The sequence below is a fragment of the Hypomesus transpacificus genome, unplaced genomic scaffold (assembly GCF_021917145.1).
Source record: "Hypomesus transpacificus isolate Combined female unplaced genomic scaffold, fHypTra1 scaffold_107, whole genome shotgun sequence".
Taxonomy (NCBI): Eukaryota; Metazoa; Chordata; class Actinopteri; order Osmeriformes; family Osmeridae; genus Hypomesus; species Hypomesus transpacificus.
Window position 1 is genome coordinate 690,360 of NW_025813698.1, and position 27,394 is coordinate 717,753.

Below are 27,394 nucleotides of genomic sequence, written 5' to 3' on the forward strand. Positions count from 1 at the left end.
CCGGGTAGAACCGGGTCTGTTTTTAAAACCGTTTCCATCTCCTTCTTCTGTGTTTACTGTGATTGCTTCTGTGGGATTGAACGTACCCTTGGTAATAAATTGCATGGTGTAGCCAGTCCAGATTAGTCTCTTAGTCTGTGATTGTAGGAGGCAAGAAGCCTGCTCCTAAGGGCCCATAATGAGGACTTTCATTTTCATTTCATTTCATTTCAGACTGGCTGCTGTTCTGATTGCACCCCCTGCTGGGTGACCACCAGCATCAAGAACAGGTGCTGTGAGACACTGTCGAATACAGCCAGGCAGCAGCTGCATTCAAGTGGCAAAGTCGTTCCCTAACCAGGCTGGGATCATCTCGATGATGGATTAGGATGACTGTTGGAGCTGATCGAACGGTTTGAACGTGAATCCTTGTCTCGTATGGACATCCAGACATCTCTTACCACAGCGAATCAAGAAGAAACAGCAAAAACAAATCAATATGCAAACTCGACAGGAGTCCTCCTAACACAATTTCGGACAACTCCTTGAACATGCACACAGGCTACTAAAACGTGCCAATTCTCCAAGCGGTCAGCCTACGTTCTACTCTTTACACTCTGGAGCAGGTCCTGATACACAGGGCTCCATCCACAAACACTCTCTTATCCACTCATTAATTAAACATGAGAGCCGGGATTATAATAATTGTTTACCAATCGGAAACCACCTTGGGCACGATTCATCGTTCAGAGATGCCAATACAGTAACAATGCCCAGGAAGTCTCCACCTCAACACTCGATAAATGACATTAATTTATTCTGCGGTGAAATTAATGCACGTCCATATTGCTGAGCGCAACATTGCTCAAGTCCGCTCGGATGTCAGAGGCCTCCCAAAGGTACAGAACACCTAGAAGAGTGAAGCTGGAGGTCGAGAAGAGGGGGGGGGAAAGGAGAGAGAGGGGTGAGGATAGGAAAGAAGGGAGAAGAGGGGGAGGAAAAGGAGAGAGAGGGGTGAGGAGAAGAAAGAGAGAAGAGGGGAGGGGGTAAAAAGGAGAGAGAGGGGTGAGGAGTTTAGTTAAGGAGATGGGGAGATGCGCCTGCAGTGGTGGGATAGGAAAGGAAGGATGGAGAGAATGAGGGATAGATATAGAGAGAGAGCTGCTGTCAATAGCAGTGAGTGCTGCTTTGTTATTGGCTCTCCCCGAGGAGCTGCTTGCTGACTGGCCGCTCGATGGACCAGCGGTGACCATGTGAGTGACGTGTGTGTGTGTGTTTGGGAAAGAATGTGTGCGTTTGTGTGTGTGTTTGTTCGCGTTTTTGTTGTGTTTGGGAAAATTAGTGTGTGTGCATGTCTGAGAGAGTGTGTGTGTGTTTGTGTGTGTGTGTGTAGCCCGGAGGCCTCTGATATTGTTTACTCACAAGGTTTCCCCCACTTCATCGATCACACTGAACCGCCTTCCTCTGTTTGCCTGCATCTGAATGACTCGTGTAGCTACATAACATTACATTCCCAACACACACATGCGCGCACACGCACCGTGTGCTGTCGGCCCCTCTGCTAACTCAGGAAAACCCCAGTTGGTTCCAACCCTGGCTAGGTCAACGCACTGTACATGATCATTAGCAGCATGCCCCACATGCTGCAGCAGTCCATTATCATGATCAGGTTCTATCAAGCGCACATGTATATTTACAGTACATACACATTTGCATAAACACGTCCCCTATCTGGCACCAGTGAACTAGACTGTGTGCGAGTGCTCACTAGCTGAAGTTAAAGATGCTTTACATCAGACCCATGCAAGAACAAGTGCAAATGAGCATAAAAAATAAAAGCAAAAAGAGACTGCAGAGAGAGAGAGATAGAGACATACAGAGAGGGAAGAAAGGGAGAGAGTGCGGGGGAGAGGGCCAGAGAGAGAGAGAGCAGAGAGGAAGAAAGGGAGAAAGAGGGAGAGAACGCAAGGGAGAGAAAGTGTGTGTGTGTGTGACAGTAGTGTATCTAAGGAGTAAACAAGCTGGGGTGCTGGAGGAGAAGCCCTAAATCAGGTAGAGGGGAGCAAGGCTGCAGAGTCCATTTATTTCTGCCATTTCTGGAGTAATGGTGGGGGACGAGACCTGTAGTCAGAGAGAGAGAGAGAGAGAGAGAGAGGAGACACAGAGAGAGAGAGGAGACACACAGAGAGAGAGAGAGAGAGAGTGGAGACACAGAGAGAGAGAGAGAGAGAGAGAGAGAGAGAGAGGAGACACAGAGAGAGAGAGAGAGAGAGAGAGAGAGAGAGAGAGAGTGGAGACACAGAGAGAGAGAGAGAGAGAGAGGAGACACAGAGAGAGAGAGAGGGAGAGAGAGAGAGAGAGAGAGAGAGAGAGAGAGGGACATTGTGGGGAGTGGGTGGGTGGAGGTTCTGTTCACTGAGCTGTCTACGGTAATCTGACCACCAGGTCTTTGGTCTGTGGGACGTCCAGGTTCTGGTTCTGATCACAAGGCTGGTGGACCAAACTCTGGGGTACCAGAGAGAGCAGGGGGACGTTGAACAGCAGAGGCCTCGTCATCCGGGCCCGCAGGAAGTGTGGCTTCTGAAATAACGTTTTCACTGTGAGGGGAATTGGTGGGCGGGTCTTCGACGCAGCCTGGGTCCTTCCTGGGAGGGAGCCTGATGTGAAAGCTCTCATTGGCCACATTTGTGTCCTTGAGGGGCCCTCCTTTCCGTTGGTGCTTCCTCCTGGAGGAAGGGGGGGCCTTCTGCTTCCTTTCGGCCTTCAGAGCCTTGTTCCTCCGGAAGGTCTCTGCCAGCTGCCTCACCAAGTCCTCCAGCTGACCCACCTGAACACACACACACACGCATCTCTCTCTCAGATCCTCTGACTGGCCCTACACATCCTATACAATATCCAGCTGATCATGCTTACGACACACGAGCGTAAAGCCCACGTACGACACAGCTAAACAGGAAGTGACTCGTACAGGCCGACGGTGCAGACCGATGTGCTGTGCGCGGCCGAACCCTGACGAGGAGCCTCTGGTGACTGATTGGCTGCTGAGAGCCAAGCCTCCACCCCCCCACCCCCCCTCCCACATCCACCTACACCCCCCCACCCCCAACCAGGGATGTAATTACCTAGGGTTTGGCCTGCACCCCCCCTCTTATTCATTTGCGAGGTGAAGGCTTTGGCTTGGGAATTTACTGTGCTGCCCGGCCCCACTCTCACAGCCGAGCGAAAAGGCAAGAGAAGGGACAGACAGAGGAGAGAGGAGAGAGGGAGGAGAGAGATGGAGGAGAGAGGGAGGAGAGAGATGGAGAGAAGGAGGAGAGAGAGAGGAGAGAGATGGAGGAGAGAGGGAGGAGAGAGAGAGGAGAGAGATGGAGGAGAGAGATGGAGAGTGGAGACGGACGAAGAGGGAGGGAGTGAAATGAGTGATAAAAGGGACTGTATAATGAGGGAATGCACTGGGATAAGCCCATCTGCACTGGAGGGGAGAAAGTAGGGGAGAACTCAGAGAGATGTGGGGAGATGGGAGATGAAAGGAGGGATGAGGGTGGGGAGATGGGAGATGAATGGAGGGATGAGGGTGGGGAGATGGGAAATGAACGGACGGATGAGGGTGGGGAGATGGGCTGGAAAACAGGGCTGCCAATGAGGAGTGACAGTGAGACGGGGCAGAAGGGGCTTACCAGCCTAGTGTGCATGTGTGTGTAGTCTGCAGAGGCCACAGTTTGCACATCTACACCAGACAGTGGCATACGGCAGTCTTTGAGATGGCTGACACCCGTCAAATATGTCAATCCCACTTGCCAGCCCCTCATCTCCTCGGCGACAGAGTAACACAGTGAAGGGTTGAGGAGGGATATCTGGGCGTTCGACACATTTCGTGACTAAATTGTGAGATACATCAGAGGGGAAACCACCAGGTGAGTCACAGGCACGTTTTTTGATGTTGGTGTGTGTGTGTTGAGATGTGTGTGTGCGTTGGGATGGGTGTGTGTTGAGATGGGTGTGGGTGTGTGAGATATGTGTGTGTGTATGTGAGTGAGTGTTAGGATGCGTGTGTGTGTGTGTTGAGATGTTTGTGTGTTGGATATGGCCCATCAGAGCCAGTCTGAGTGCCCAGCTCTGGATGAAGAGGGAGGGAGAGAGAGATCCTTCTGGATATTTTATGGAGCGGAAAGCGTTTGATGCTAGCTGCCGGATTCAGGGGAGGAGAGGAAGGAGGAGTAGGGAGGAGAGGAAAAGTGCAGTTATTTTTATGTAGGCTAATGGAATTTACAACGAGGGGCCGGCAATGACTTATAATGACTCAGCGACTGCCCATCCCCCCCCATCCCCCATCCCCCCTCCTCTCCCCCACCGCCCCCCCCCCCCCCCCCCAAAAAAAAACAACAACAACAAAAACGTCAAAACCACCGTGCACACAGCCGTATCTGGCAATCTTGAGTAAACTGTAAAAGCATTTAAAAGTCTATATGAGGGAAAGGAAGCAAAACAATAGTACTGTAAACTAGTACATGATGCTATCTTGGAAAAGAAAGTATTTTGGCACGCTCAGACAAGACAAAAATAAGAGGAGGCGCCGATAATGGATTCTGGACGTGTTTATCGAGTGAGATTCAGTGTGTGTGTGCGTGTGGGCTATGCAGCCCAAGGTTTCTGGTGGTATTCCTCTAAACTGGGTGAATTCATCTATGTGAGATTAAGCTGTATGAACACTTCTAAAGGGCCTATGCATTGCAGATGGGGGACTCCACCTAAAGGAGGGTCAGTACACTGTAGACATCATCCATAAAATAGTCTCTTTCAGTTTCAGATCATGACTGAACTGGCACACTCTCTATAGTCCAGACAAGCTCCATAATTATCCCCCTTCCAGTTGAAGCAAAATCTGGCACATTAAACCCACGTGAAGTGGGTCATAGACTCAGAATTCTCACATTAAAACGACAGTGGAAAAGCTCAGCGTTCATCAACATTCAGAGTTCGCAGAAATAAAAATCCCTCCGACATCAGGCAAAATGTCAAATTATTATGAACTACCCACTCTTTGTTCTTCTGTAAAATTAAGTGAAAATGGCTTGTCTGGATTATAGATCAACTGTACGGGCCCATGGTACAGTTCTAGTTAAATTACCACTTATTACCCCCATTAGAGCAATGGCTTGAATAAACGTGGAATAGCTGAAAGCTAGTGCAGACTAACCAAACCAGGACCAGGACCAGTAGAAGTGTAGTTCCCCACCCACCACATCTGGTAGGGACCTGGTCCACTGGTGTCAGTCTCTGTGTGTATTTCTATCCTTTCTCCTCACCCTCCTCTCCAACAGGCATGGTTCTTTTCCCTTTGTCTCTATTTACCTTTTGCATTTTATTCCACACACGTTCCCGGCAGGTCCGCCTTCCTTCAAGGGTGTCTGTTGTGTCAGCCATTAACGCCTGCAGCTGTGGGGCCCAGATAAAGATTATCAGAGACGCTGTTCTCTCCCCCCCTCTCTCTATCTCCCTCTCTCCCCCTCTCTCTCACATTCACACACCTCCACACACCTCGTCCACATGCATGCGACGAAAGTTTTCAGTTAAAACAGACTTTTAAAGCCAATTAAAAAATCATTTGTCGGACGCTGATTTTTATACCTCATTCCTCACACGATGACTGCCTGTCTTGTTCGTGTGTGCTGTGTTTGAAGCCAGTCAGGCTTATACCAAAAAGGGGAGATGTGAGTTTGAGAGAGAGAGACGGAGACAGAGAGAGAGTGATAAAGAGAGAAAGAGAGAGAGAGAGAGAGAGAAAGAGACGGAGGGAGGGAGAGAGAGGGAGAAAGGAGGAGAGGGAGGGAGAGGGAGAGAGGAGGATAGGGAGAGGAGGAGAGCGAGAGGAGGAGAGAGACCGATAAACGGAGAGAAAGGCGGGCAGAACGAAGGAGGGAAGGGAGGACAATGTGGACAAATTGACAAACAGCACTCATCCATCAAGGTGTGTGGGAGGATGCTCATATACATGGAGCGGCACTCCAGAGCTCATTCATCTGCAGACAGCCAGTCTGGCTGGGGTGGCAGGAGAGTGAGGCCCAGCCCCCGCACACACTCACACCCCCCACACACATCTAACAAACACATACACATGCCCCCGCACACTTACACACACGCCTCACCACAGTCATACGTAACAAACACACACACACACACACACACACAGAGTCATACAGGGATAGCAACCCAGCCTGCATCTAGTTTGAAAAACTACCTTTTATCCTTTCTTCAAAAAGTACAAGTGCTTTTTTCTCCAGGAGCTTTTCATAGAGCTCTGTAGCTTTGGGTTGAGGTGAATTATTAAGTCTCCTGAGAGTCTGAGTATTTTGTTATTTTTCCACCCAGGCTGAGTCCAGGTCCAGGGTGAGTCTTGCATATTGAATCTTATACCCAGGCTACCAGACTAGCTGACCGCTGAGAGACGAGAAACATGCTAAAAAAAGCTTGCTTGCTAACCACTGACAGAAAAGAAACAAACTACAAAGCTTGCTAATAGCTGACAGGATAGAAGAACCAACAAATATCCGATGAAGCTGCTGACTGGACATAGAGCGGCAAGTTAGCCACTTCTGGCTACACGCTAAACCACTAACCAAACCTCTCAGCCAGTGTTGGCAATGCTGCATCACACACAACATACTGGAGACCAGTAGTCCTTTTGTTAGTGTTATTATACAAAACATTAAAATAGAATTTAGATGAGTTCAATCATCATCAACATCCCTCAGAGTAACATCGAACCCTGCCACTCCAGGAAGTATCTATTCGTGTCAGACTAATTAGAAGCCCCCCCCCTCATCTCTCCTGGCTCTAATTCACGCTAGATTTGGTGGTAGAATCCCAGCCAATCCCATTGCATTGATCTGGCTTAATCTCACCACTGTGCGGCACTAATCTGGTAAAGAGGCAATTATAGAGCTGCAGCACACTCTGGTCTCCCAAATGAGCCTTCCCTGCTCTCTCTCTCTCTCTCATTTTTTCTCTCTCCTTTTTTTTTTTTTTACACCTCCCTCGTGCACTTATTTCTTTAATCTTTTCTATCTTCCACTTTCTGTATGAAAACAACTGTACACATTTCACATGCACGCACGCACCAGCACTCACGCATGCTAGCACACACAAACACTCCCATATATGAAAGGGGGCAGCCTTTTGCCTTGCTGATTTCCTCCACCTCATAAATATTCAAAACAAAGCCTTGCTTATTGGTGTGCATAATTTAAGACTTTATTAAAACAAGCTAGCCTAGTTCTCTTGCCTGTGTTCTATGCTGTTAAAGTGCTCCTCAATAACACCATGGCCCGGGAGACAAACACACACACAAACATCTCACTCTCTGTCTCTTTAACACACACACACACACACACACACACACACACGCCTGTCACTCTTCATTCTTTTAACACACACAATGGTACACAAACCTCCATGCACAAACACCCTTCCCCAGAACGTAATCTCATCACAAGACACATTTCAGACCATTTCAGCATTAGTACGAGGTATACCTCATGAAATGAAGAACAACACAGACTGTTTTAGCCACTATAGAATGGTACTTTAACTGCATCCAGTTTTGTAGTAACACAGCATATTTCAACTAGGGCACTGATATATCGTCCTCAAGTACAACAAATCATTGCTCACCACCTTGGCGTCGGTTTGGTTGACCTCCTGCAGGTAGGGGGCGACGCTGAGCTCTGCCAGCACCTGCTGGAGGGCGACGGTCCTCTCCCGGCCGCGCTGCAGCTGGCCCAGGAAGTCAGCATACTGGAGCCTCTCTACGACCCCTGACCCGGGAAAGAAACCTGCCTAATGACTCAGAACACAACACATCCATGTTAGGACCAAGAAGAAACTGTCATGTCCATGCATGTAAGCACATGCTAACACACATTCACACACACACATTCACACACAGACACACACACAGACACACACACTCTGATCGGGATCACTAAAGACAACATCTTTCATTTCCATTGTGCACTGACATCATCACTTGTTTGCGTCCACTTTGGCATCTCTACCACATCATCATCATCATCATCATCACCACCACCACCACCATCATCACGCACTTCTTGCTTCACACAAACAACCGACCAATCGCCACTCAGAGACAACCGACCAATCGCACTCAGAGTTCAGATGAGGTTCAGAGCACTTCCTGTTCCTGGGAGTGAGCAGGTTCCAGGTGCGAGGGTGTGGAAGCTCCAGCAGCCCTGGCTCTGCTATGTCGGCAGCTGCAGTGCTGGTTGAGGAGGATACATGGGTGTCTCCCGGTGGATTACATGGATTACCGGTGGGAACATGACAAAGTGTCTCCCCCCCCCCCCGCCCCCCACACACTCTTTTATCCTACCCCTTTCAACCCCCTCCCCACACACACACACACATTCCCCCATCCTTCTAGCCTCTAACAAAGAGCTGGAAATCATGTTGAAAAATTATGATTCTTTCTCCTTTTTCAGCTGGACACCACCCCCCCACCCCTCTCTCTTTATCGCCTCCCTCAAGGCTGCCTCCCCCCCCCCCCCCCCCACCCCTTCCTCCTCCTCCTCCAGTCCCTGGAGTGATTTCAGCCCCTGCTGAGGTCACTGGCCTCTAAAACCAGGCCCTCGGTCAGACGCTCTACTTCTGACACTCCTTTTTCTCCAGAGAGAAAGTGGAGAGGCAGAGAGGAGAGGCAAAGAGGAGAGGCAGAGAGGAGAGGCAGAGAGGAGAGGCAGACAGGCGGAGGAGAGGCAGAGAGGAGAGGCAGAGAGGAGAGCGGAGAGGCAGAGAGGAGAGCAGAGAGGCAGCGCGGAGAGGCAGCGCGGAGAGGCAGAGGAGAGGGGGAGGAGAGGCAGAGAGGAGAGCGAAGAGGGGAGAGGGAGAGCGGAGAGGAGATGCAGAGAGGAGAGAGGAGAGGCAGAGAGGAGAGGCGGAAAGGAGAGCGGAGAGGCAGAGAGGAGAGGAGGAAGAGATGGACAGGAGGGGGGATGGAGGATTTGTCCTGCAATTATCCTCCTCTGTCGTTCATCCAAGTTATGGTCTTTTTATTACAGATTGCATATCCTACAGCATGCATCAATTTTCCGAGTCACCGACTGCTGTGTGCAAGTGTTTGTGTGCGTGTGTGTGTGTGTGTGTAAGTGTGTGTGTGTGTTCAGTGGCTGAGGTGTCAGGGTTGTTTATCTATGCTAGCTGACCTGTACTCTTTAGTTTCAAGATTCCAAGGAGGCAAAACACACACAAACACACCGCACGCCCCCCCCCCCGTCCCTCCGCCCCGCTCTTCCTCCCCATTTACTTCACAACACTTGTTTTCCCTCCCTATGAATATTTCATCAAATTATTCTCTTACCCTCCTCTCCTACCCCTTCCATGCTACATTGGAGCTGAGCAACAACAATCGACATGGTTTCCAGGGCCACAAGCCTCTCTGTCAGTCCCACTGACGCCGGAGCTGAAAACGCTGCATCTCCCGTGCCTTTAAGTCATCCCCTGTCCACACATGGCTGGTTTTCAGTTTGATGGTAATGTTTCAATCAAACCTCCGTTGAAGCCAATCCTGACCAGGCTGGTGGACAGTCCACTAGCCATCCCTACATGAACTACATCCCAGCCTTAGCCCCCCCCCCCCCTTATTAGCCAGAGAGGTGTGCTGTTTCTTTACCACGGCAACCAGTGCCATGGTAACCGACACTGTGGCAATCAGTGTCTTCGGCCTTTGTGTGGCACCGTTTACTTCAGACGCCCTGGCTTCTGTCCTGTGAGAGGGTGTGTGTGTGTGTGTGTGTGTGACCCTATACTGTCCTGTGTGTGTGTGTGTGTTTGGGGGGAGTCTCTACTGACCGGTGTGTGTGTGTGTGTTTGGGGGAGTCTCTACTGTACCCACAGTCAGCTTGGTGCTGTTGATCAGATCCAGGATGGGGAGAACCCTCCTCCGGAGCATGTCACATGACCTCTCCACCTCCCCGGGACGCCACGACCCCTGCGGTGCTCCTTCACACACACACACACACACACACACACACACACACACCACACACACACACACACACATCAACATGGCGAGCCTCGACTGACAAGCACACACAGAACAGAACCGAACACGGCCCAGGACTGGAGCACCTGACCGACTCCAGTGAACAGGCGTGAGAAAGGGCCTGCAAAGGACAGACAGACAGAGACAGACAGACGGGCAGACAGAGACAGACAGACGGGCAGACGGGCAGACAGAGACAGACAGACGGGCAGACAGAGACAGACAGACAGGCAGACGGGCAGACAGAGACAGACAGACGGGCAGACAGACAGACAGGCAGACGGGCAGACGGAGACAGACAGACAGGCAGACGGGCAGACAGAGACAGACAGACGGGCAGACGGGCAGACAGAGACAGACAGACGGGCAGACGGACAGACAGAGACAGACAGAGACAGACAGAGACAGACAGACAGGCAGACGGGCAGACAGAGACAGACAGAGACAGACAGACGGGCAGACAGAGACAGACAGACAGGCAGACAGACAGACAGAGACAGACAGACGGGCAGACGGGCAGACAGAGACAGACAGACGGGCAGACGGGCAGACAGAGACAGACAGACGGGCAGACAGAGACAGACAGACAGGCAGACGGGCAGACAGAGACAGACAGACGGGCAGACAGACAGACAGGCAGACGGGCAGACGGAGACAGACAGACAGGCAGACGGGCAGACAGAGACAGACAGACGGGCAGACGGGCAGACAGAGACAGACAGACGGGCAGACGGGCAGACAGAGACAGACAGAGACAGACAGAGACAGACAGACAGGCAGACAGAGACAGACGGGCAGACAGAGACAGACAGAGACAGACAGACGGGCAGACAGAGACAGACAGACAGGCAGACAGACAGACAGAGACAGACAGACGGGCAGACGGGCAGACAGAGACAGACAGACGGGCAGACAGACAGACAGAGACAGACAGACAGGCAGACGGGCAGACAGAGACAGACAGACAGGCAGACGGGCAGACAGAGACAGACAGACGGGCAGACAGGCAAGCAGGTAGGAGAGCAGATACATAGGTGAGTAGGTAGGCAGACAGTCCTTTAATTTATTTTCCAAATAAATGAACCATCAACACTGGATCCATCACATGATGAGCTTGCTAGCCTGAAGGAGAACTCTGTCAAATGTGCACGCGCGTTAGACACAGAGACAATGGGAAGATAGAGAGAGAAAGACAGAAAGAGAGACAGAGGGTGAGAGTGAGACAGGTCTCCAGGTGGGGGGAGGCAGGCATCCGTCTCCTCACCTGTGAAGGAGGGCCAGCTCCTGGTCTGGAGCTTCTCCAGGAAGACCCCTTCCTCCCTCCTCCTGAAGCCCAGGGTGAGGAGGAAGGCTTGGGGCTGGGAGGATGAACCCGAGGGGGAGGATGTCTGGGGCTGGGTCGAGGGAGACGGGCTGGGAGTCAAACCCAAGTTCCAGTCTCTGGTCTGGGGGAGGACGTGGTCTCCGCTGGGGTCTGGAGAAGGAGGGTGGGGGCGTCAGGGGAAAGGGTGAGCTTCATTTAGATTCAACGGGGTATAGCTCCAGTTCAGCACAAAGAAGAGTGAGGCTGGACATCAATGAAGTGTGTGAGATGTGTGTGTGCGTGTGGGAAGTGTTACTGATGACCCCCCCCCCCCCCCCTCAGAAGGCAGTGCCCTCCCCCCCTGACCCTCACCCTCCAGTCCCCCCTCCCCCTCTCCTCCCACCCTCGTTAGCACGTCCGGCTGGAGGACAGCAGGATGGAGAAGGGGTCAGGACCAGCACAAACCACGCTCCTGGGAGACTCTCCTCTCCTCCTTCCACCCTCTCTCCTCCTGCACTTGATGAGGGGGAGAGCGAGGCCCTGGTCCAAGCCTTGGGAGATTCACACAGATCGCTTCACGCCTCCACTTCCCCATCTACAATTCCCTTTCTCCTCTCCTCTCCACTCTTCTCTGCCCTCCACCAGCCCCAGGACGCCCTGAGCCCTGCGTCCTTCCAGTCTGGGCGCTCGTTCATCAGTGGAGTCCTCGCACGCGTGGAAGAGCAATAAATTGATGTGGGGGAGCACATAGGCCGACCGAGTCAAAGTTTTCCAACCATTTGCCACAAGGTTTTTACATTCATTCTGGGCACGCACACGGCCACAGACACGCACGCACGCAGGCGAGGACAATGCCTTAGGGAAACCTGGGAGCTATCATGCTACTTTACATGACAAGCAGTGTACTTTACATGACAAGCAGTGCTTTTGAATCCAGCTGGGAGCCTGCCTGGTACATAGAAAGAGCGAAGAGAATGTGTGTGTGTGGTACGTACAGGTACTTTGTGTGTGTGTGCATTACCTGTGTACAGGTATAGTGTGTTTGTGTGTTACCTGTGTACAGGTACTCAGTGAAGGTGGGGTGCCTCTTCCTGAACTCTTCCTCTGCCCTGGCGATGACATCGCTGAGAGCTTCCCCAAAGCAAGGGGCGGGGCTAAACATGACGGACACGCCCTCCTCCAAGGTGATCGCCTCCTCCAACATGGCCTGCAGGCGGAGACACCAGGGGTGAGGTGGTGTGTGTGTGTAGAGTTGTTTTGCAGAATCTGGGTCTCTCTCACAAAGAGACCCAGAGGAGAGGTCTTTGCGGCGGATGGATAAAATGGCACCATTTCTTAAAACGCCTGTCAGGATAAATAAATGCAAGCACAAAGACACACACACGCGCCGTGCACCAACGCCCGCACACAAACAAACACACACACAAACACACGCGCTTGAACTCGCATGGGATGGCAGTGAATAGAAACAGAAGGTGCTTGATGTGTTGTACGCTAAAAGCTGCTATCTCCCACTCATCTCACATCAAGCGAATGCAAATCGAGGCTTGGATGCAGATGGAGGGAACAGACCCACTTAAAGAACCCACCGCAAAGCCTTCATGTTGTCCTCTGAATGCAAACTCGATGCCTTGCCTGGTTTCCATGGCGGTGGGGGGGGCAAACGCAGAGAAGTTGGGGGAATGTGCTGTAAGTCCGAACACTTCTCAGTAACCTTGCAAGCTTTCAGCAGACATTGTCCTCCTCTTAAAGAATCACCACACTTTGCCTTCCGGGGAAGGGTTGTGGTTGTTTTTGGGGGGCTGTCTCAAATACTCAAACTGATCCATGCATATGGCCATTTATCATACACAGCCCCTCCCCATGATAAGTTACATCAGGGGCGTCAGGGGGCTGAACGGTGAGGGTTCGATTCCCGGCCATGCATGTGACGTTGTGTCCTTGGGCAAGGGACTTCACCCTACTTGCCTCGGCGGAATGTCTCTGTACTTAAGTGTAAGTGGCTCTGGATACGAGCGTCAGCTAAATGACTAAATGTAAATGTAAAATCAAGTGCCATATTTCTTCAAACGTTTTTAAAGGGGCAATTGACTGCAAAACCGATTTTACCTTGTCATTGTTGAAAAACGACAGTTCGGAGGGTAAACTGGACATACCGTGAATATCAAAGTCCATTGACACCTCTTTCTTATTCAAATCTCAAAAAGAAAAAATTTGGCTGTAAAACGCTAGCTTTTCAACAAAGCCACCGGTCCTACGTAGGACCGGTGATCGCCCTCTTATTGGCTCTGGTCTGTATCTTTGTCACGCCCCAGAATTTACATCCAGACCAGCCCGAGGTAGGTCTATCTCCGATACTAGTTTAGCTGCGCGCTGCTCTGTGTAGGTTACTTATAAGGAATTACAAAGAAGAACGTTTTGAATTATAACAAGGATATTGAAAATGGACCACGGTCGTAAATGCTGTGTTCCAGGCTGTACAGGGAAGGCTAACACTCACAGTCTTCCCAAGGAGCCAAACATTCAACAGGCATGGCTGCTGTTGTCTATGAGAAGATCCCGGCGAAGTTTGACACTCAATCATTCATTTGCTCTGAACATTTCACCCAAGACAGTTTTGACAACCTTGGACAATTTCAAGCAGGATATGCTAGGAAGCTGAACCTGGAAAGAGGTGCTGTTCCAACCGTATGCTCATTTCAACCGCAAGCTAAGGACAGTATGATGTTCTGCTAACAGTTATTAGCAATGCTAACGTTTCCTGTATATAGCATACCAGGTAGAATGCTAAATACGTTTCTACACACATCAAATGACTCTAGCTAGACTAGCTGTAGTCGGCATTAGAAGGGAAGCTTCCGAAAAATAGCCAGAAAACAAACTGCAGTCTGGCTTATTGCTAACGCCTGTCTAGATAATCTATTTGAAAAAACTGGAGAAAGGCAGGTTCTAGATACAGGATACGTTAGCATTGCTATTAACTGTTACTAGTAACACCTAGACTGTAGGCATGTAAACAAGTTTAGCTTGCTAGTTAACGCAAGAGCATAGGTAGAATGTGTGATAATTTAGCCTAGTTTATTGGCAATGGGGCTAACGTTGATTCATATTCCTGACTGTGTTTCATTCAAATAAATAACCTGTGTAATGAAAATCTACAATTCACGATGCATGTTTGTCCAGATCTTTGTCATGTTATTTTACAGCAAGATATCTAGAGCTAGCCTAGCTAACTAACTGAAGCTGCGTAGAATCACGATATGGTTTGGTTGCTAAGCTGTAGCCTAACGTTCTACCCACCTAAATCAATCCAGTTTCAACAACAGAAGTGGAAACAAGTAATGTTATCATTTCAAATGATATATAGTCAATCTGTTGAAAACAGTGTTGTGTAGACACAATAGATTTATTTGCGCGTTTTTATTTCAAGTCTCCAACTTCGGTGTTTCAGTGCTGCAGTTGGCCGTGTTGCGTTTTTGCTCCCAGCTTCACTCGTTGATAACCAACCAATCAGCGCGCAGCTCATCTAAATATTAATGAGCATACCATAAAAGGAGAAAAGCTAGTGTTTTTTCCCGGGAACATTTCAGAGGATCTGTCACAGGGCATAGAACAGCACACGGGCCATTTTCAACCCAACCAATGTTACATACCCTATTCGGAGACCTTAAGGAACAGTGTGAAATACCCAAAAAACCCAGTCAATTGCCCCTTTAACCACTAGGGGCAAAAGGAGCCCGGATATACCATTAAATAATGCCAATTAAAACTTGAAATCACGATCCAAACACACACAGCATCCGTACAGACATGTACACACACACACTGCTTTCAAATACAGAAACATACCCCACACAATGATGCGGGCAGTGACCTCAGCCTGACAAGTGTTGAGGTCAACCCCCCCCCCCCCCCCCCCCCCCCCCCCCCCCCCCCCCCCCCCCCCCACACACACACATCCTTAACGGTTGTCTATTATAAACTGTTTAGGTCTCCCTGGCAATCATCACCCCTGATTGATATGCTGCCATGAGTTCCATGGTAGGCAGTCTTTTAGCCAATAATCGTTCAGGTGACGGCGAGGGGTCCCTCTGATTGGCCGGCGTGGCCGCCCCCCCTCCTCCCCGGCGTGCAAGGGCGCCCATCCGTTCTCACCTGCCAATAGAGTTTGATGAGTCTGCTGAGGTGGCGCTCGCTTCCGCCGGACAGACAGTACAGCCAGTCAGCAATCATGGCGCTCCTGTTGACAGACACGCGCATGCATGCACACACACGTGCACACCAAAACACACACACACAGAGATGAGTCAAATATCTGTCACTCAGGGTGTTAGGAGGAGGGTTGGCAAGGTCAGAGGTGAGGGAGGGAGAGAGGGAGGTGAGGAGAGAGGTGAGGAGAGAGGGAGGGAGGTGAGGAGAGAGGGAGAGGTGAGGAGAGAGGTGAGAGAGGGAGGGAGGTGAGGAGAGAGGTGAGAGAGGTGAGGAGGGAGGGAGGGAGAGAGGTGAGGAGAGAGGTGAGAGAGGAAGGTAGAGGTGAGGGGGAGGGGAGAGAGGTGAGGAGAGAGGTGAGAAAGGGGGAAGAGAGAGGTGAGGAGAGAGGTGAGAAAGGGAGGAGAGAGAGGTGAGGAGGGCAGAGGAAAGAAAGGAAAGTGGGTAGAAAGAGAGTAAGAGAGAGTCAGAGTGAGTGAGAGAGGGTGGATGGACTCAGTAGAGACGGACATCAATGCATTCCAGACGGCTTGGATGAAACTACACACGCACGCACACACACACACGCAGCAGCTACAGCACAGTCAGCCATGACCCTACTGTCTGGAAAAAGCTCAATAAAGAACCAGGCAGGACAGGACAAAACACAACAGAACACAACATCTCTTCAATTCTCAGAGACATAATAGGAGTCGGGCTTAGTACAGGCTCCTAGATGCACACAGAGAGAAAGTCTTATCACAAACAGACCTTATCTGGTGCGCTACCTGAACAAAGGTGCCATAACAGAACCTAGTGTTGCGAGGAGACAGACAGACAGAGACAGACAGACAGAGACAGACAGACAGACAGACAGACACCCCAGAGGTTTCCGTTTTGGGATGCTGTCGCCGTGTCAGAATGAATCTCTGTTGAACCCAGAACATGAACAGCCACACACTGCCATCCCTACAGTCACATGATCCCCCTCTTCTCTCTTCCCTTTCTGGGCCCCAGGCTGGAGTTAAGGCCACTGCTGCCACTTAACTGATCTCACAAGGGCAGGTATTGTTTGTTTATGAAAGAGCACCCTAAAGAGTCTGATCTGAACACGCCCCATTTACACTCAATACCTGGGGGGAGGGGGGGGGGCTGCCGGGAGGAGGGGGGGGGGGAGCGGAGAGTGAACGTGTGGCTAGGGAGGGAGTGCGTGCGATCGGGGGCGAGTGTGCATGCATGCGTGCGTATGTGTGTTTGCCCTACATGTCAGGCCCGCGGTCGTCTGATTCGTCCTGACACAACATGTGTCAAGACTGAGGAGGCCTTCCAGGCTATACAAACAGCACAAACTGCCACTGATGAGCACACAGCCACCGGAACACAGGGGGCGTTGAACAACAAGAAATACAGACAAATAAGGAAATCATCAATGTCCAAGATGCATATTTTCCTCATATAACACACAAAGTCATCATGACAGACGTGTTATTACTGTTCAACAGTGTTGACCCCTTATACAGAGAAGTGTCATGATCACCATGGCACCCCTTACACCTGACGGACTTCTCTAAAGTGGATTTCAAGAATAGCGATCAGTTAGTGTAGAGTAACAAATAGAAGAAAGATAAAAGGTTCGTTAGACGCCGCAGAGTCCGGAGGGAACTGGCAGAGGTTCAGAGGCTGGTGTGTTGGATGCACATCATGGCCTGTCTTGATATCCACTTGATACACGACTTGCCAGATTCCGACCAGACTCCCATCCCAACCCCCCCCCTCCACACACACACACAGACATCCCACTCACACACACACCCCCACTGCCTTGCACAGACAGCTCTATCCATCATGGTGGAGAGGGTTGACAAGGCGCTGTCGCAGCACTGACATCACCGGATGATAATCACATTTAATTGGCTCTGATTGGTTCCTCTGACACCACTATACCAATAGCAGCTCCAAGGGACAGTGTGTGTGTGTGTGTGTCTCTCTCTCTGTACATGGGCTATTACAGTACACTAAATGTGTGTGTGAGAGAAGGGAATATTGAGTGTGTGTGTGTCCACAAGGTGTGTGTGTGGAGGAGAGTGAAGCAGACCTCTTCTCCACACACACACTGCATGACCAGATGATAGACTGGTCCAAACTCAATAGACGTTCCACAGACAGGGAACAGTGATGGGCCGGGACTACATCTAGTGATCTCTCTGACAAGAGCTCCGATGTAAATTGTCAGTTCCAAATGCAGATCCAATGAACGACTGATGGGCAACGACACCGCAGGGTAACTACCGTTCAGCCAATGGCTATTGTAGTCAATCATTGTTATTGTCATCATGACACACACACACACAGATGCTGTGTGACACTGCTTGATTTTCTCCCTCCACAATCTAACATTTTCCAAGTCACGCTATGCCGTGGCAAAACACACCGCATCATAAAGAGCAAGCAAAGATAGAGCACTGCTCCACTTCATACAGACACACACACAGGAACCCATCTACATATGCAGGTACATAAACACAGATGTACACACACACACACACACACACACAAGGCCACGCACACACGCCAGCAGACACAAAGACAAACACACACACATGGATAGGAGGGTATAAACAGAGGCTGCCAATAATGAAGATGGTCCACTTAATCCCCCTCTTCACAGCGTCAGGCTGAAGGAGGGGCTGCCTGATCAATAACTCTATTACCTGAGAGGGAGGGAGGGAGACACAGGCACAGAGATAGAGGGCGAAAGAGGAAGAGGGAGGGAGGGATAGCGACAAGAGAAAGCGATCACAATGCTTCGTTCGTTCCCTCCCTCCCGCTACACTTTCCTATGTGGCCCTGAACAACCCAGCGTATGCATTCACAAAATACCTGACAACTGTGAACATCACACAAGAGAGGGGGGCAAGGGTAGGAGACAAAGAGAGAGAGAGGGGGGGGGGGAGGGGTGTAATATAACAGTTATGGGTTGTTTGTCAGCGTGATGGAACCGCAAGGTATGTCACAGCAGAGGGGGTGACAGGATACGCTCTGCAGGGGAAGCTAAAACCAAACTGCCAAAACGCAGAGGGGCCAGGGACTCCAGCTCAGGTCAGCCAAGAACTCTTGAAGTGAAGAGGGATTCGCTGCTTGAGCTCAAACCAAGATAATAAACACACCGACAGTCCGGTCTGGCACTGTGACGGGCGGGCCAGGCGGGGGTGTGTGTGTGTGTGTGTGTGTGTGTGTGTGTGTGTGTGGGGGGGCTTATGGCCCACCATGGGGGCAGAGTGTTGGACCTGTGTGATGTGACACACTATTTTGGCAGCAGAGGAGAAACAAAAGGAGGTTGATGGATGAGAGAGGGGTGAGAGGGAGTCTCTGAACAACTTTAGAAGGAGGGGTGAGGGAGGGGTCCTGATTTCCTATATATTGTGTGTGTGTGTGTGTGTGTGTGTGTGTGAGACTTGGTCTGCTGCTGGCCTCACATGACAGCCAGTCCCAGACAGCATGTTGACTCCAGTACGGTAGAACAGGGAGTAAGTGTTACAAACCACCCATTAGTCCATCCATCACCACATGTTGAGGAGTCAAGTGGTGGCATGAGGCGTTTTGCCATCACGGGACTCTGCTGGAGGCTGCACTCAAAACTGTTGGCACACACACACACGCACGCACACACACACACACGCACGCACACGCATCTCTCACCAGCAGACCACATAAGACCACATCACATAACTGTTCGAGGTTGGAGATCAGACGATGGCAGCTTATATGGGCTCCAACGAGTAGTCTATAGTTGTCTTGAGTAGACTCCAGTAGTTACCTACACATCTACAGTTATGCATCTACAAGTCGACAGTAGCCTCTAAGTTTACAGTTATGTATGAGGGTACAAGTCTACAGTAGTCTACAAGCAGTAAGACGGTCTACAAGACTAGGTCAGAACACCTTACTGGAACCTCAAAGCTACACGTTTCACACAAAGTACATTACCAGCTTGTAACGCATTCCAGAAAACATGACCCCCTAATTGCCTGTCATTGCTTTCCAAGTGGCCTCAAAAAAACAGATCTACTGTAAAATATTTTCTTAGATAAAAGGAAGGGCAGAGAGAGAGACGGAGAGACAGAATCACCACGACAGATTTCTCCCTAACACCGGTGCTGTCACTGCGTCAAATAAACATTCTCCATTAAATCTCAGGGGTGGCAACCCCTAATGTGTCTGCAGATGACTGTCTGATGATGGAAAGTGCACCAGATGTCAGAGGAAATTACAAAGCCCGATATTCCAGGGCAGGCTCCTCGGGCGCCGAGCACAGCAGAGGTTTGCAGAGAGCGGGAAAAACACATTGGATTTGTGCAGGGAACAAAAGAGGGATTTCAAAACGCGCTCCGCTAATATTGACAACGCCGTTCCCCGTGTTGAAAACCCCATACTTTTCCGTTTGAATGAAAGAATATTCAAAGTGACGTCGCCTAATTGCCAGCTCACCCGAAGCAGCGTGCATTCTCCTCACCATATAATTAGCTCTGATACAGCCTTTTTAGTCAAATCTACAGAACATCAATGGCTCTAGGAGCCCACACTACTGTAGAAGTCTCACTATTATTAAACGGTAACATGATCAAATGTAATATTCTAATGTAACCATCCAGAACGGGGAGATTCTCCTGTCGGGAGGCCTTTGAACTGCAGTAAACACTGTTCAAGGCACAGTTTGGTAGGACGTATTTCACTGAATTCTGAAGCGAATAGCTTTGGGTATCCCAGAATGCATCTGCATGGCCTTGACAGCCGCCATCCCTCCGTTGGCCTAATCTGGGTTGATTCGGAGGGGGGGGGGAACATGCTGACGGAGGGAAGAGTTGGAAGTGTTGGGGACGGACGGAGGTACAGATGGAGGGATGGGTGCAGTCGCGTCAGCAGCAGCTGACCCGCCGAAGGGGAACGGAACAGTCTGAAGTCGGTCCGGCAGAGCTCCATCCTAGGTCCCCCCCCCCGCCCCCCTCCCCCCCAACCCAGCTTCACCTCGTCTCGTACCACCCTCGTCCGACCTCATCCTCCTCCTCTCCCTCGTTGCCCCGCTCCTCTCCTCTGCCCTTCTCTCCATCTCCGCTCTCCCTTCCCCTGGAGGCCCTCTTCCCCCAAACCCCTCCACTCTGCCCCCCCACCCCCCCTCCTCCCCCCCAACCCCTCTCACCCCCGCCCACTCCTCCAGCTCCCTCTGTCCGCATCAGGCATGGTGCCAGTCGGGGGTCGCTCCGACCGCTGGGCGTGGGGGGGGGGGGGGGGTGACCTTGCTACAGAGCGTTTATCTAATCCTGGCTGAGCGATGACGCGGACGGCCAGACTCCTGTCCTCCAAAACGCAGAGAGCCTCTCCTTTCTGATCAGTAGGCAGGCCTTCCAATTCTGATCTAATTGGGCCCCAAGACATTACAGGAAAAACGGTGGATGGTGGAGGGGGGGGGGGGGGGGGGGGGAGGCAGAGTGTCTGTGATGTAGAGAGGTAGAAAAAAAGAGAGAGAAAGAGAAATACGGAGAGAGCTATCGAGGGAATAACTGGCCAGTGAATCTTCTCGCCAGGACTTCAACAGAGACAAGAAACGATGATGTGAAAGCGACAGCAACTAAATAAATCGCAACTGCTACACTCCCCAACCCCGGGATCCAATAAAGAAGAAAATACTGTGGCACTGACAGCCAGACAGACCTACAGACAGCCGACAGGCGGGCGAGCGGGCAGTCAGGTAGACAGTCAGTCATACAGTTAATAGCCAGGCCATTTGGGTGCAAATGGTACATTAACAACATGTGCAGACCTCTGTGGCTCACACTATCTGGCTTATGGCAGCATTACAGGGGGGGATGATTACCTGTCTAATTGTCCTCCAGTCACCACTCGTACTCCATCGAGCAGTTAGACTATTTATGTGTCTCTGTGACCCTATGTTTCTCTCCTGGAGGGACAGACTGATGCACTCACTGTGGGTTATGATGACATCCGAGTCCAACACACACACACACACTTACACACACACACAAACCATCATCCCTAATTAACTCTCGATCCGTCTGCCTGCCAGCCCGCCTATCTGACACACACACACACACACACACACAGTAATGGTCGACTCCAATGTCTCATCCCCTGGCGGTGGACTCGTACCTGGCTGCGGCACATGGTTCACCCAGCAGGCGGAACGCAGTAGCCTGCCTCAGGTGGTTTTGGAAGTGGGCCGGATTCAGGTGGACACTCCTGAGGAGAGAGAGGGGGGGGGGACAGAGAGAGAGAGAGAGGGATAGGTGAATCCCAGTGATGGAACTAAACTGCTTTGCTGCTTCCTGTCTGGGTTGCAGAGCCTGTTGCAGAGGATGTTACAGTGTGTGTGTGTGTGGGGGGGGGGTGGCCCAGGGGGAGTTCCTAGCCCCAAACAGGCTCTGCTAATACAGCTGCAGGATAAAGAGTCATGGGCGTTATGGGCCTCTTACAAGTGTGTGTGTGTGTGTGGAACGACACTGCTGCCGTGTGGGACAGAGAAACAGATGAGGATGGAAGCTTTACCTCACAGCCACAGAGGTAGCTTTGAGCTGGGGCGGGCCTTTCATATGGCAGACTATCTCTGGAGATTTATGAGGTCATCAGAAGAAGAGATGAATATGAGGGGACACACAGAGAGAAATAGAAAGAGAGAGAGAGACAGAGACAGAGCGAGCATCAGATATACAACTGCACATTAGATGTAGACGTGATCTCTGTTCCGTCTCCGAGGCGATCGTTTGCGGCGAACGAAACGAGGCAGTCATTACCTGGATTAAGTACGGCGTCGTGAAAGTATCGAGCATTTTCTGAGGGTCTGGGGGCGTACCAGAGCGCGTTTCCCGCGGGCTGAGAAACGGAACCGGAGAGAGGAGCCACCCGAGGAGCCGTCAGACGCGGTGCAGACGTGCTGTGTGAGTGGGCGGGGCGGAGCTCCTCACCCCCCCCCCCCCCGACGTGTGGAGAGACTTGACCCGGTGACACGAGGACGAGACATCCAGGCAACCGTCCAAGCCTCCCCCTTCTCCTCCTCCTCCTCCCCCCTTCGGCACCCCCCCCCCTCCCTTCCCCCTCCCATCTCCCTTGATGGGGCCTGCTTTTAAAAAGCAGGGGGGGAATGATGTGAGAAAGTCTAACTGCCAACTTCGTGTAATGTCTTTGGTGCACAGGAGCCTACTTCAGGGAGAGAGAGAGGGCGAGAGTGGCAGCTTGTTTTTTCCTCTGGATCGGTGTGTGGGTCGACTGTGTGTGTGTGTGTGTGTGTGTGTGTGTGTGTGTGTTAGTGTGTGCTCCTACGCGAGCCTTTGTTTTCCCAACACCGTTCTTGCTATGCCCCCATTCCGGCTGCATCCCCAACACATTTCACCGTCGCTTGAATAATTCACAGCGATCAAACACAAGGCCCATTACCCTACTAAAGCATCCTTTTAGCGTAGTTAGTCTCGTCTGCTACAGAGTCTGTATGGGGTTTAGCGTCGACAGTCGCTCGTCACGGGACCCAGGCTCACGGCCCAAAGCCCACTCCACAGCGAGCGTGGCTGCATGCTGAACGTCTAAACTGGCTTCCATGAGCCACATGCCGACGGAAGGACACACCTCACCTGGTGAAGAAAAATCTCCTGGTCGAGCTAAGCAGAGATAGAGACAGAAAGCCAGAAAGCGAGAGAGAAAGAAATGAGTGAGACAACAGAAAGAAAGAGAGAAAAGAGAAAGTTAGACACGACAGAGATAAAGTGAAATTAGAGAAAGAGGTTGAGAGCCAGAAGTACAATAAGGCTATCCATTGATCTTTCTATTGCATGCCACTAAAACAATACCTATTCTTACCAATGCCAGGCAGACTTGCGTCCATCAAATTCCTTGCAGAAGTTGGATGGAACAAGGTCATTTGCTGTAGCTAGCCTGTAAGGACCTTAAGAATGCCTGAATAACATAAGCTGAGGCTATGCCGAGGTCTGGAGAAGATAAAACATCTCTTGAAAATAAAAGTGTTTTCTTTTCCTCTGCAGCTGCCCTCACACGCACCAACTCTAACACCCCTTCACCATTGCTCTCTCTCCCTCCCTCGTTCTCTGAGAGAAAGCCCGATGACGAGGCGTTTGGATCTGGCATGGTGAAGCCAGTCTACTCGCTAATAACCTCACACCCAGCTCAGATACTGGTGCGTCATTATTCACTTTTCTAAGTGGGTCAAAACCTCCATCTGGAGAGGGTGGATTTGAGCTGCGACGACCCTGTCATCTTTATTACGAGAAGAATCTCACAAGTACAAAGAGATGATTCCCTTAAAATCTATTCATAGGTTTCACGCATTAGTTTCGTTTTTATTACTCACATTCATATTTTTCATTGAAGACACCAAACTTCTTCCACTTAACTTGTTTATGGCCCCATTTCGTTTTGAAATGGGAACCATTACCTGAGTGAGGGGTTGGCTTAAGAACACCCCTCCCCTCCTTCAGCACCCGCCCCCACCCAAGATAATTACAGCCATTCGTCTGGAGCCTTAACTAAACGTCTGGCATCAGGTTGGATAAGCACATTTAAAAGCTATAGTTCCTCCTCCTTAATGGTTCCACTTAAACTTTTCCTACAAAATGGAAATGCAGCCGTTGACGCATTCGTGGGTTCCTCCTCTTTCCTCCTCTAGGCTTTCAAAGGAAAAGTAGAAGTAGAAGAAGAAGAGGAAGAACTAAGCTTCATTTGTCAAAGAACTCAAGTCAGAAAGCTTGGTCCCTATTCCTGGGTTTATTTACAGCTAAAGAACAAATGTTTGATCTGCACCAGAGCCTGAAGAACACAGACCAACCAAACACAGACTAGTTCTCACGCCGTATGTCAGTGTACAACAAACTTGCATTCAGGGGGAAGAAAAAGGAGGGGTGCAAATCTGCTTTTAAACAAGAGGCAGAGTCAGATTCCCTGAGCGGAACAGAAACTTTGTGTTCCCAGTCTGATGGAGACAACGGGGATCTCAAAATAACCGTTTGTACATGACAAACTCAAAGAGACGGGCTGGTTTTGACAAGAGCAGAAGAGAAAGAGAGAGAGAGTTACAAAGACACAGAGAGAGAGAGAGGTGGGGTTTACCACCAGGAGATATGAGACAGGTGCACGCTCATGTGCATGCAAGGCGCCCTGAAACTCTAAAACAAGCATCAGGAAAACAGGGCTGTCAACGCAAGCGGTTCACAACCCTCTCCTCCGTCACAACAGCCAGGTTGTTTGTCAGGTCCCCTGCCCACCCGCCAAACAAACTGATATATGCAAAATCCATTTAGGAGCGGAATGCGCAGGGCTGTGTTTGATTGAAGCTCCCTCTAAGGACTCAAAGCCGAGTCCCGCCCCTCCCCCCCCTCCTCCTCCTCCACTCCCCTCTTCCACTCCCCTCCCTCCCCCCCTCCTCCACTCCCCCCCCTCCTCCACTCCCCTCGACTCCTGACATAAACACACATGCGCCGATGTATACACAGACAACACATGTATAATGTATGTCAAAAATCCTCCCTGGTAAAAAAAAGAAAACAAAGGTATACAGGATATCTCTGCTAGAAGGGACTAATGAGCCAGTAGAGAGAGACAGACTCGACCGACCCTCCCATACCCCCACCCGCCTCTCCCGCCTCGTCACCACAGCACCACCCCTCATCTCCTCCGACACCCGCCTCTCTCCCCGCCCCAGCCCCTCTACCACCCAGCCCCCTCACCTGTGTGCATGGTTGAGGGCCAGCTCTGGCCTCTTCAGCCTCAGGTAGCACACCACCAGCCTGGCCTCCAGGTAGCTGACCAGGCGGCTGATGTCCTCGTGGTCGGCATGCAGCTGGTCCACCAGGGCGGCCCCTTTGGAGCACAGCTGGGTGGGGAGAGACACATACAGACGAAGATAACAGATGAATACAGTCAGACCAGAACATGTTCATTGAAGCACTATGTGACCATGCCCTAGCAATAATCTCTACTGTAGTCAATAGGTGCGTTCGACTTCATGCATCGCTGACGTCGCCTGCAGCCGCCTGCAGCCCGGCTGACTTGAAGCAGCCAATGGCATTCTCAGCGCCGCTGCATGAAGTCGAACACATCTAATGAGACAGAACCTTTGTGCTGTGAGCAACAATATTATGAAAAATTGCAAACAAACGCTTATTAACACCTTGTCTACCAACTAGTGACAATAATGTAAAGGTAGTAGGCAAGGGTTAGTTGTGACAACGGTGACTTATAATTTCAAAATATATATCAAACATAGGGGCTTGTATAGGTAAAAATGTAATGGCTACTGTAGGCTACATTGGAATTTGTGTCATATTTTATAATTCAATGTAAATGTGTCACGTGTACAACAAGATCTTTTTTAAATGCATGTTATACTGCTTGGGGTTGTTGTGGTAGCTGCTAAAGCATTCATCACAAGTTCTGAACAAAAGAGGGAGTGGAAAGGCCATAAATAATGATGGAATCTATTGGTTGACTGGGTGAATAAGGAATAATATATAAATATATAAATACATAAAGAAGGACTATGCGCGTCCAGATTTAATTTAAATATCAAGTACCTCCAGAGCGGTGGTGAGGCGACTGGCAGCCATGCCGTATTTTCTCTGCTGGTAGTAGGAGTCGGCAGCTTGTATGGCTACAACCAGCCATTTGTCAATTTGAGGCAGAAAGCTGAGATTAGGTCCACTTGCAGGCCCCCCTATTTCACAGCCCTGACACATTAATTGTGAGGCAGCAGAGGAGGAGGGGGCTATCGGGGACTTAGGGCCGAGCCGCTCCTCTCCGTGCACCAGCGTGTTCTCAACCTCCAGAAGTGTCTTTAGCGAGATGCGGGGTAGTCGTGGAGACAGGCCTTGGAGAGAGCGCGCCACCCCCTGCCTTCCCTCCAGCGGAAGGTCTCTGCCATTTCCACAGTCCGTCTTCCTCCTCTTTGGTTGGCTGTTGTCCATCTTCGCTGTGCTTCTTTTGGTCAAACACGAGGTCTGCTGCGGTGTCTGGAAACGGGTTGTGTTGGCAGTCTCCACACTTGACTGGTTGGGTTTGTCAGTGTGGGCCTGTTTTGCAACTTCCAAAAAAGACATCATGACAAGTCTGAAAGACACAACAAGCCTAAGTTTTTTTTTTACATAGTGACTAAACCTCAGAGAAGATGCCATCAACCCGCCCCCCCTCCCTCAAGAAATCCCTTGAAGATTATCCTTTTTACCAAATGAAAGCGTGGGTATCGCACTCTCTTCTCCCATTGTCTAAACAACTTTAAACAACATTGTGACTGTAATAGCGAACAGACACCGACAGAAATGGCCAATCGATCGGTTTACACCAAAAATGTATGTGTGTTTGTGCCGTAGCCATATATCGTAAAATACTATAATAGGCTGCTTACCAGTGTTTCTCTTGTTTGTATGATTACAGATATACATTCAATAATCTGCACGTGGTTTGTAAAACAACAACATGTGAGAGGTTCGAAGAAAAACGCACATGTTGCGTAGATTCCATGGACGCGTGTTTGGAATTTAAGCAGGTGAGGCTATAGACATGTCTATGAGTGAGGCTGTCATTTACGTCTTAGCGGCCCATGCGAGTAACAATAAAATAATATCAAGTCTCATAAGGATGAGTCATAAGCTTTGAGTATGTAAGAGTGTGAGAACATTTTCACTATATCTGGAAGGCTTTTCAGTATATCCCGGCAGTCAGTTCTGTAGTTTAGCAATTTTACAGAAACAGGAGCAAAACAGTTTTAAACTATAATTAAATGTTTTAAATACTGGGTGACTAAGCAAACATATCTAGAAAAAGTCAAGAGAGCAGCAATTTGATTGAGGGCAAAG

At 50.4% G+C, this 27,394-nt stretch overlaps 1 protein-coding gene across 1 annotated transcript; it reads right to left on the bottom strand.

Moving 5' to 3' along the window:
* Positions 1-2,461: 2,461 nt before the first annotated feature.
* Positions 2,462-26,638, bottom strand: LOC124487886 (spermatogenesis-associated protein 16-like). The gene is made up of 9 exons (XM_047050261.1): positions 26,117-26,638; positions 25,271-25,416; positions 21,693-21,782; positions 15,495-15,579; positions 12,393-12,546; positions 11,301-11,510; positions 7,651-7,793; positions 5,332-5,415; positions 2,462-2,806 (listed from the first exon to the last, which is right to left on the bottom strand). The coding sequence occupies exons 1-9, from the start codon at positions 26,636-26,638 to the stop codon at positions 2,462-2,464; spliced, it is 1,779 nt and encodes a 592-aa protein (XP_046906217.1).
* Positions 26,639-27,394: the final 756 nt, after the last annotated feature.

What these genes read in the sequence shown, in the direction of transcription:
- LOC124487886 (XM_047050261.1), bottom strand. Translation starts at nt 26,638, where the DNA reads ATGTCTTTTTTGGAAGTTGCAAAACAGGCCCACACTGACAAACCCAAC. An exon ending in TCATCAAACTCTATTGGCAG is followed by an intron (nt 12,547 to 15,494) that starts GTGAGAACGGAT and finishes CTCCGCCTGCAG; the next exon opens with GCCATGTTGGAGGAGGCGAT. An exon ending in GAGCTGGCCCTCCTTCACAG is followed by an intron (nt 7,794 to 11,300) that starts GTGAGGAGACGG and finishes TTCCCGGGTCAG; the next exon opens with GGGTCGTAGAGAGGCTCCAG.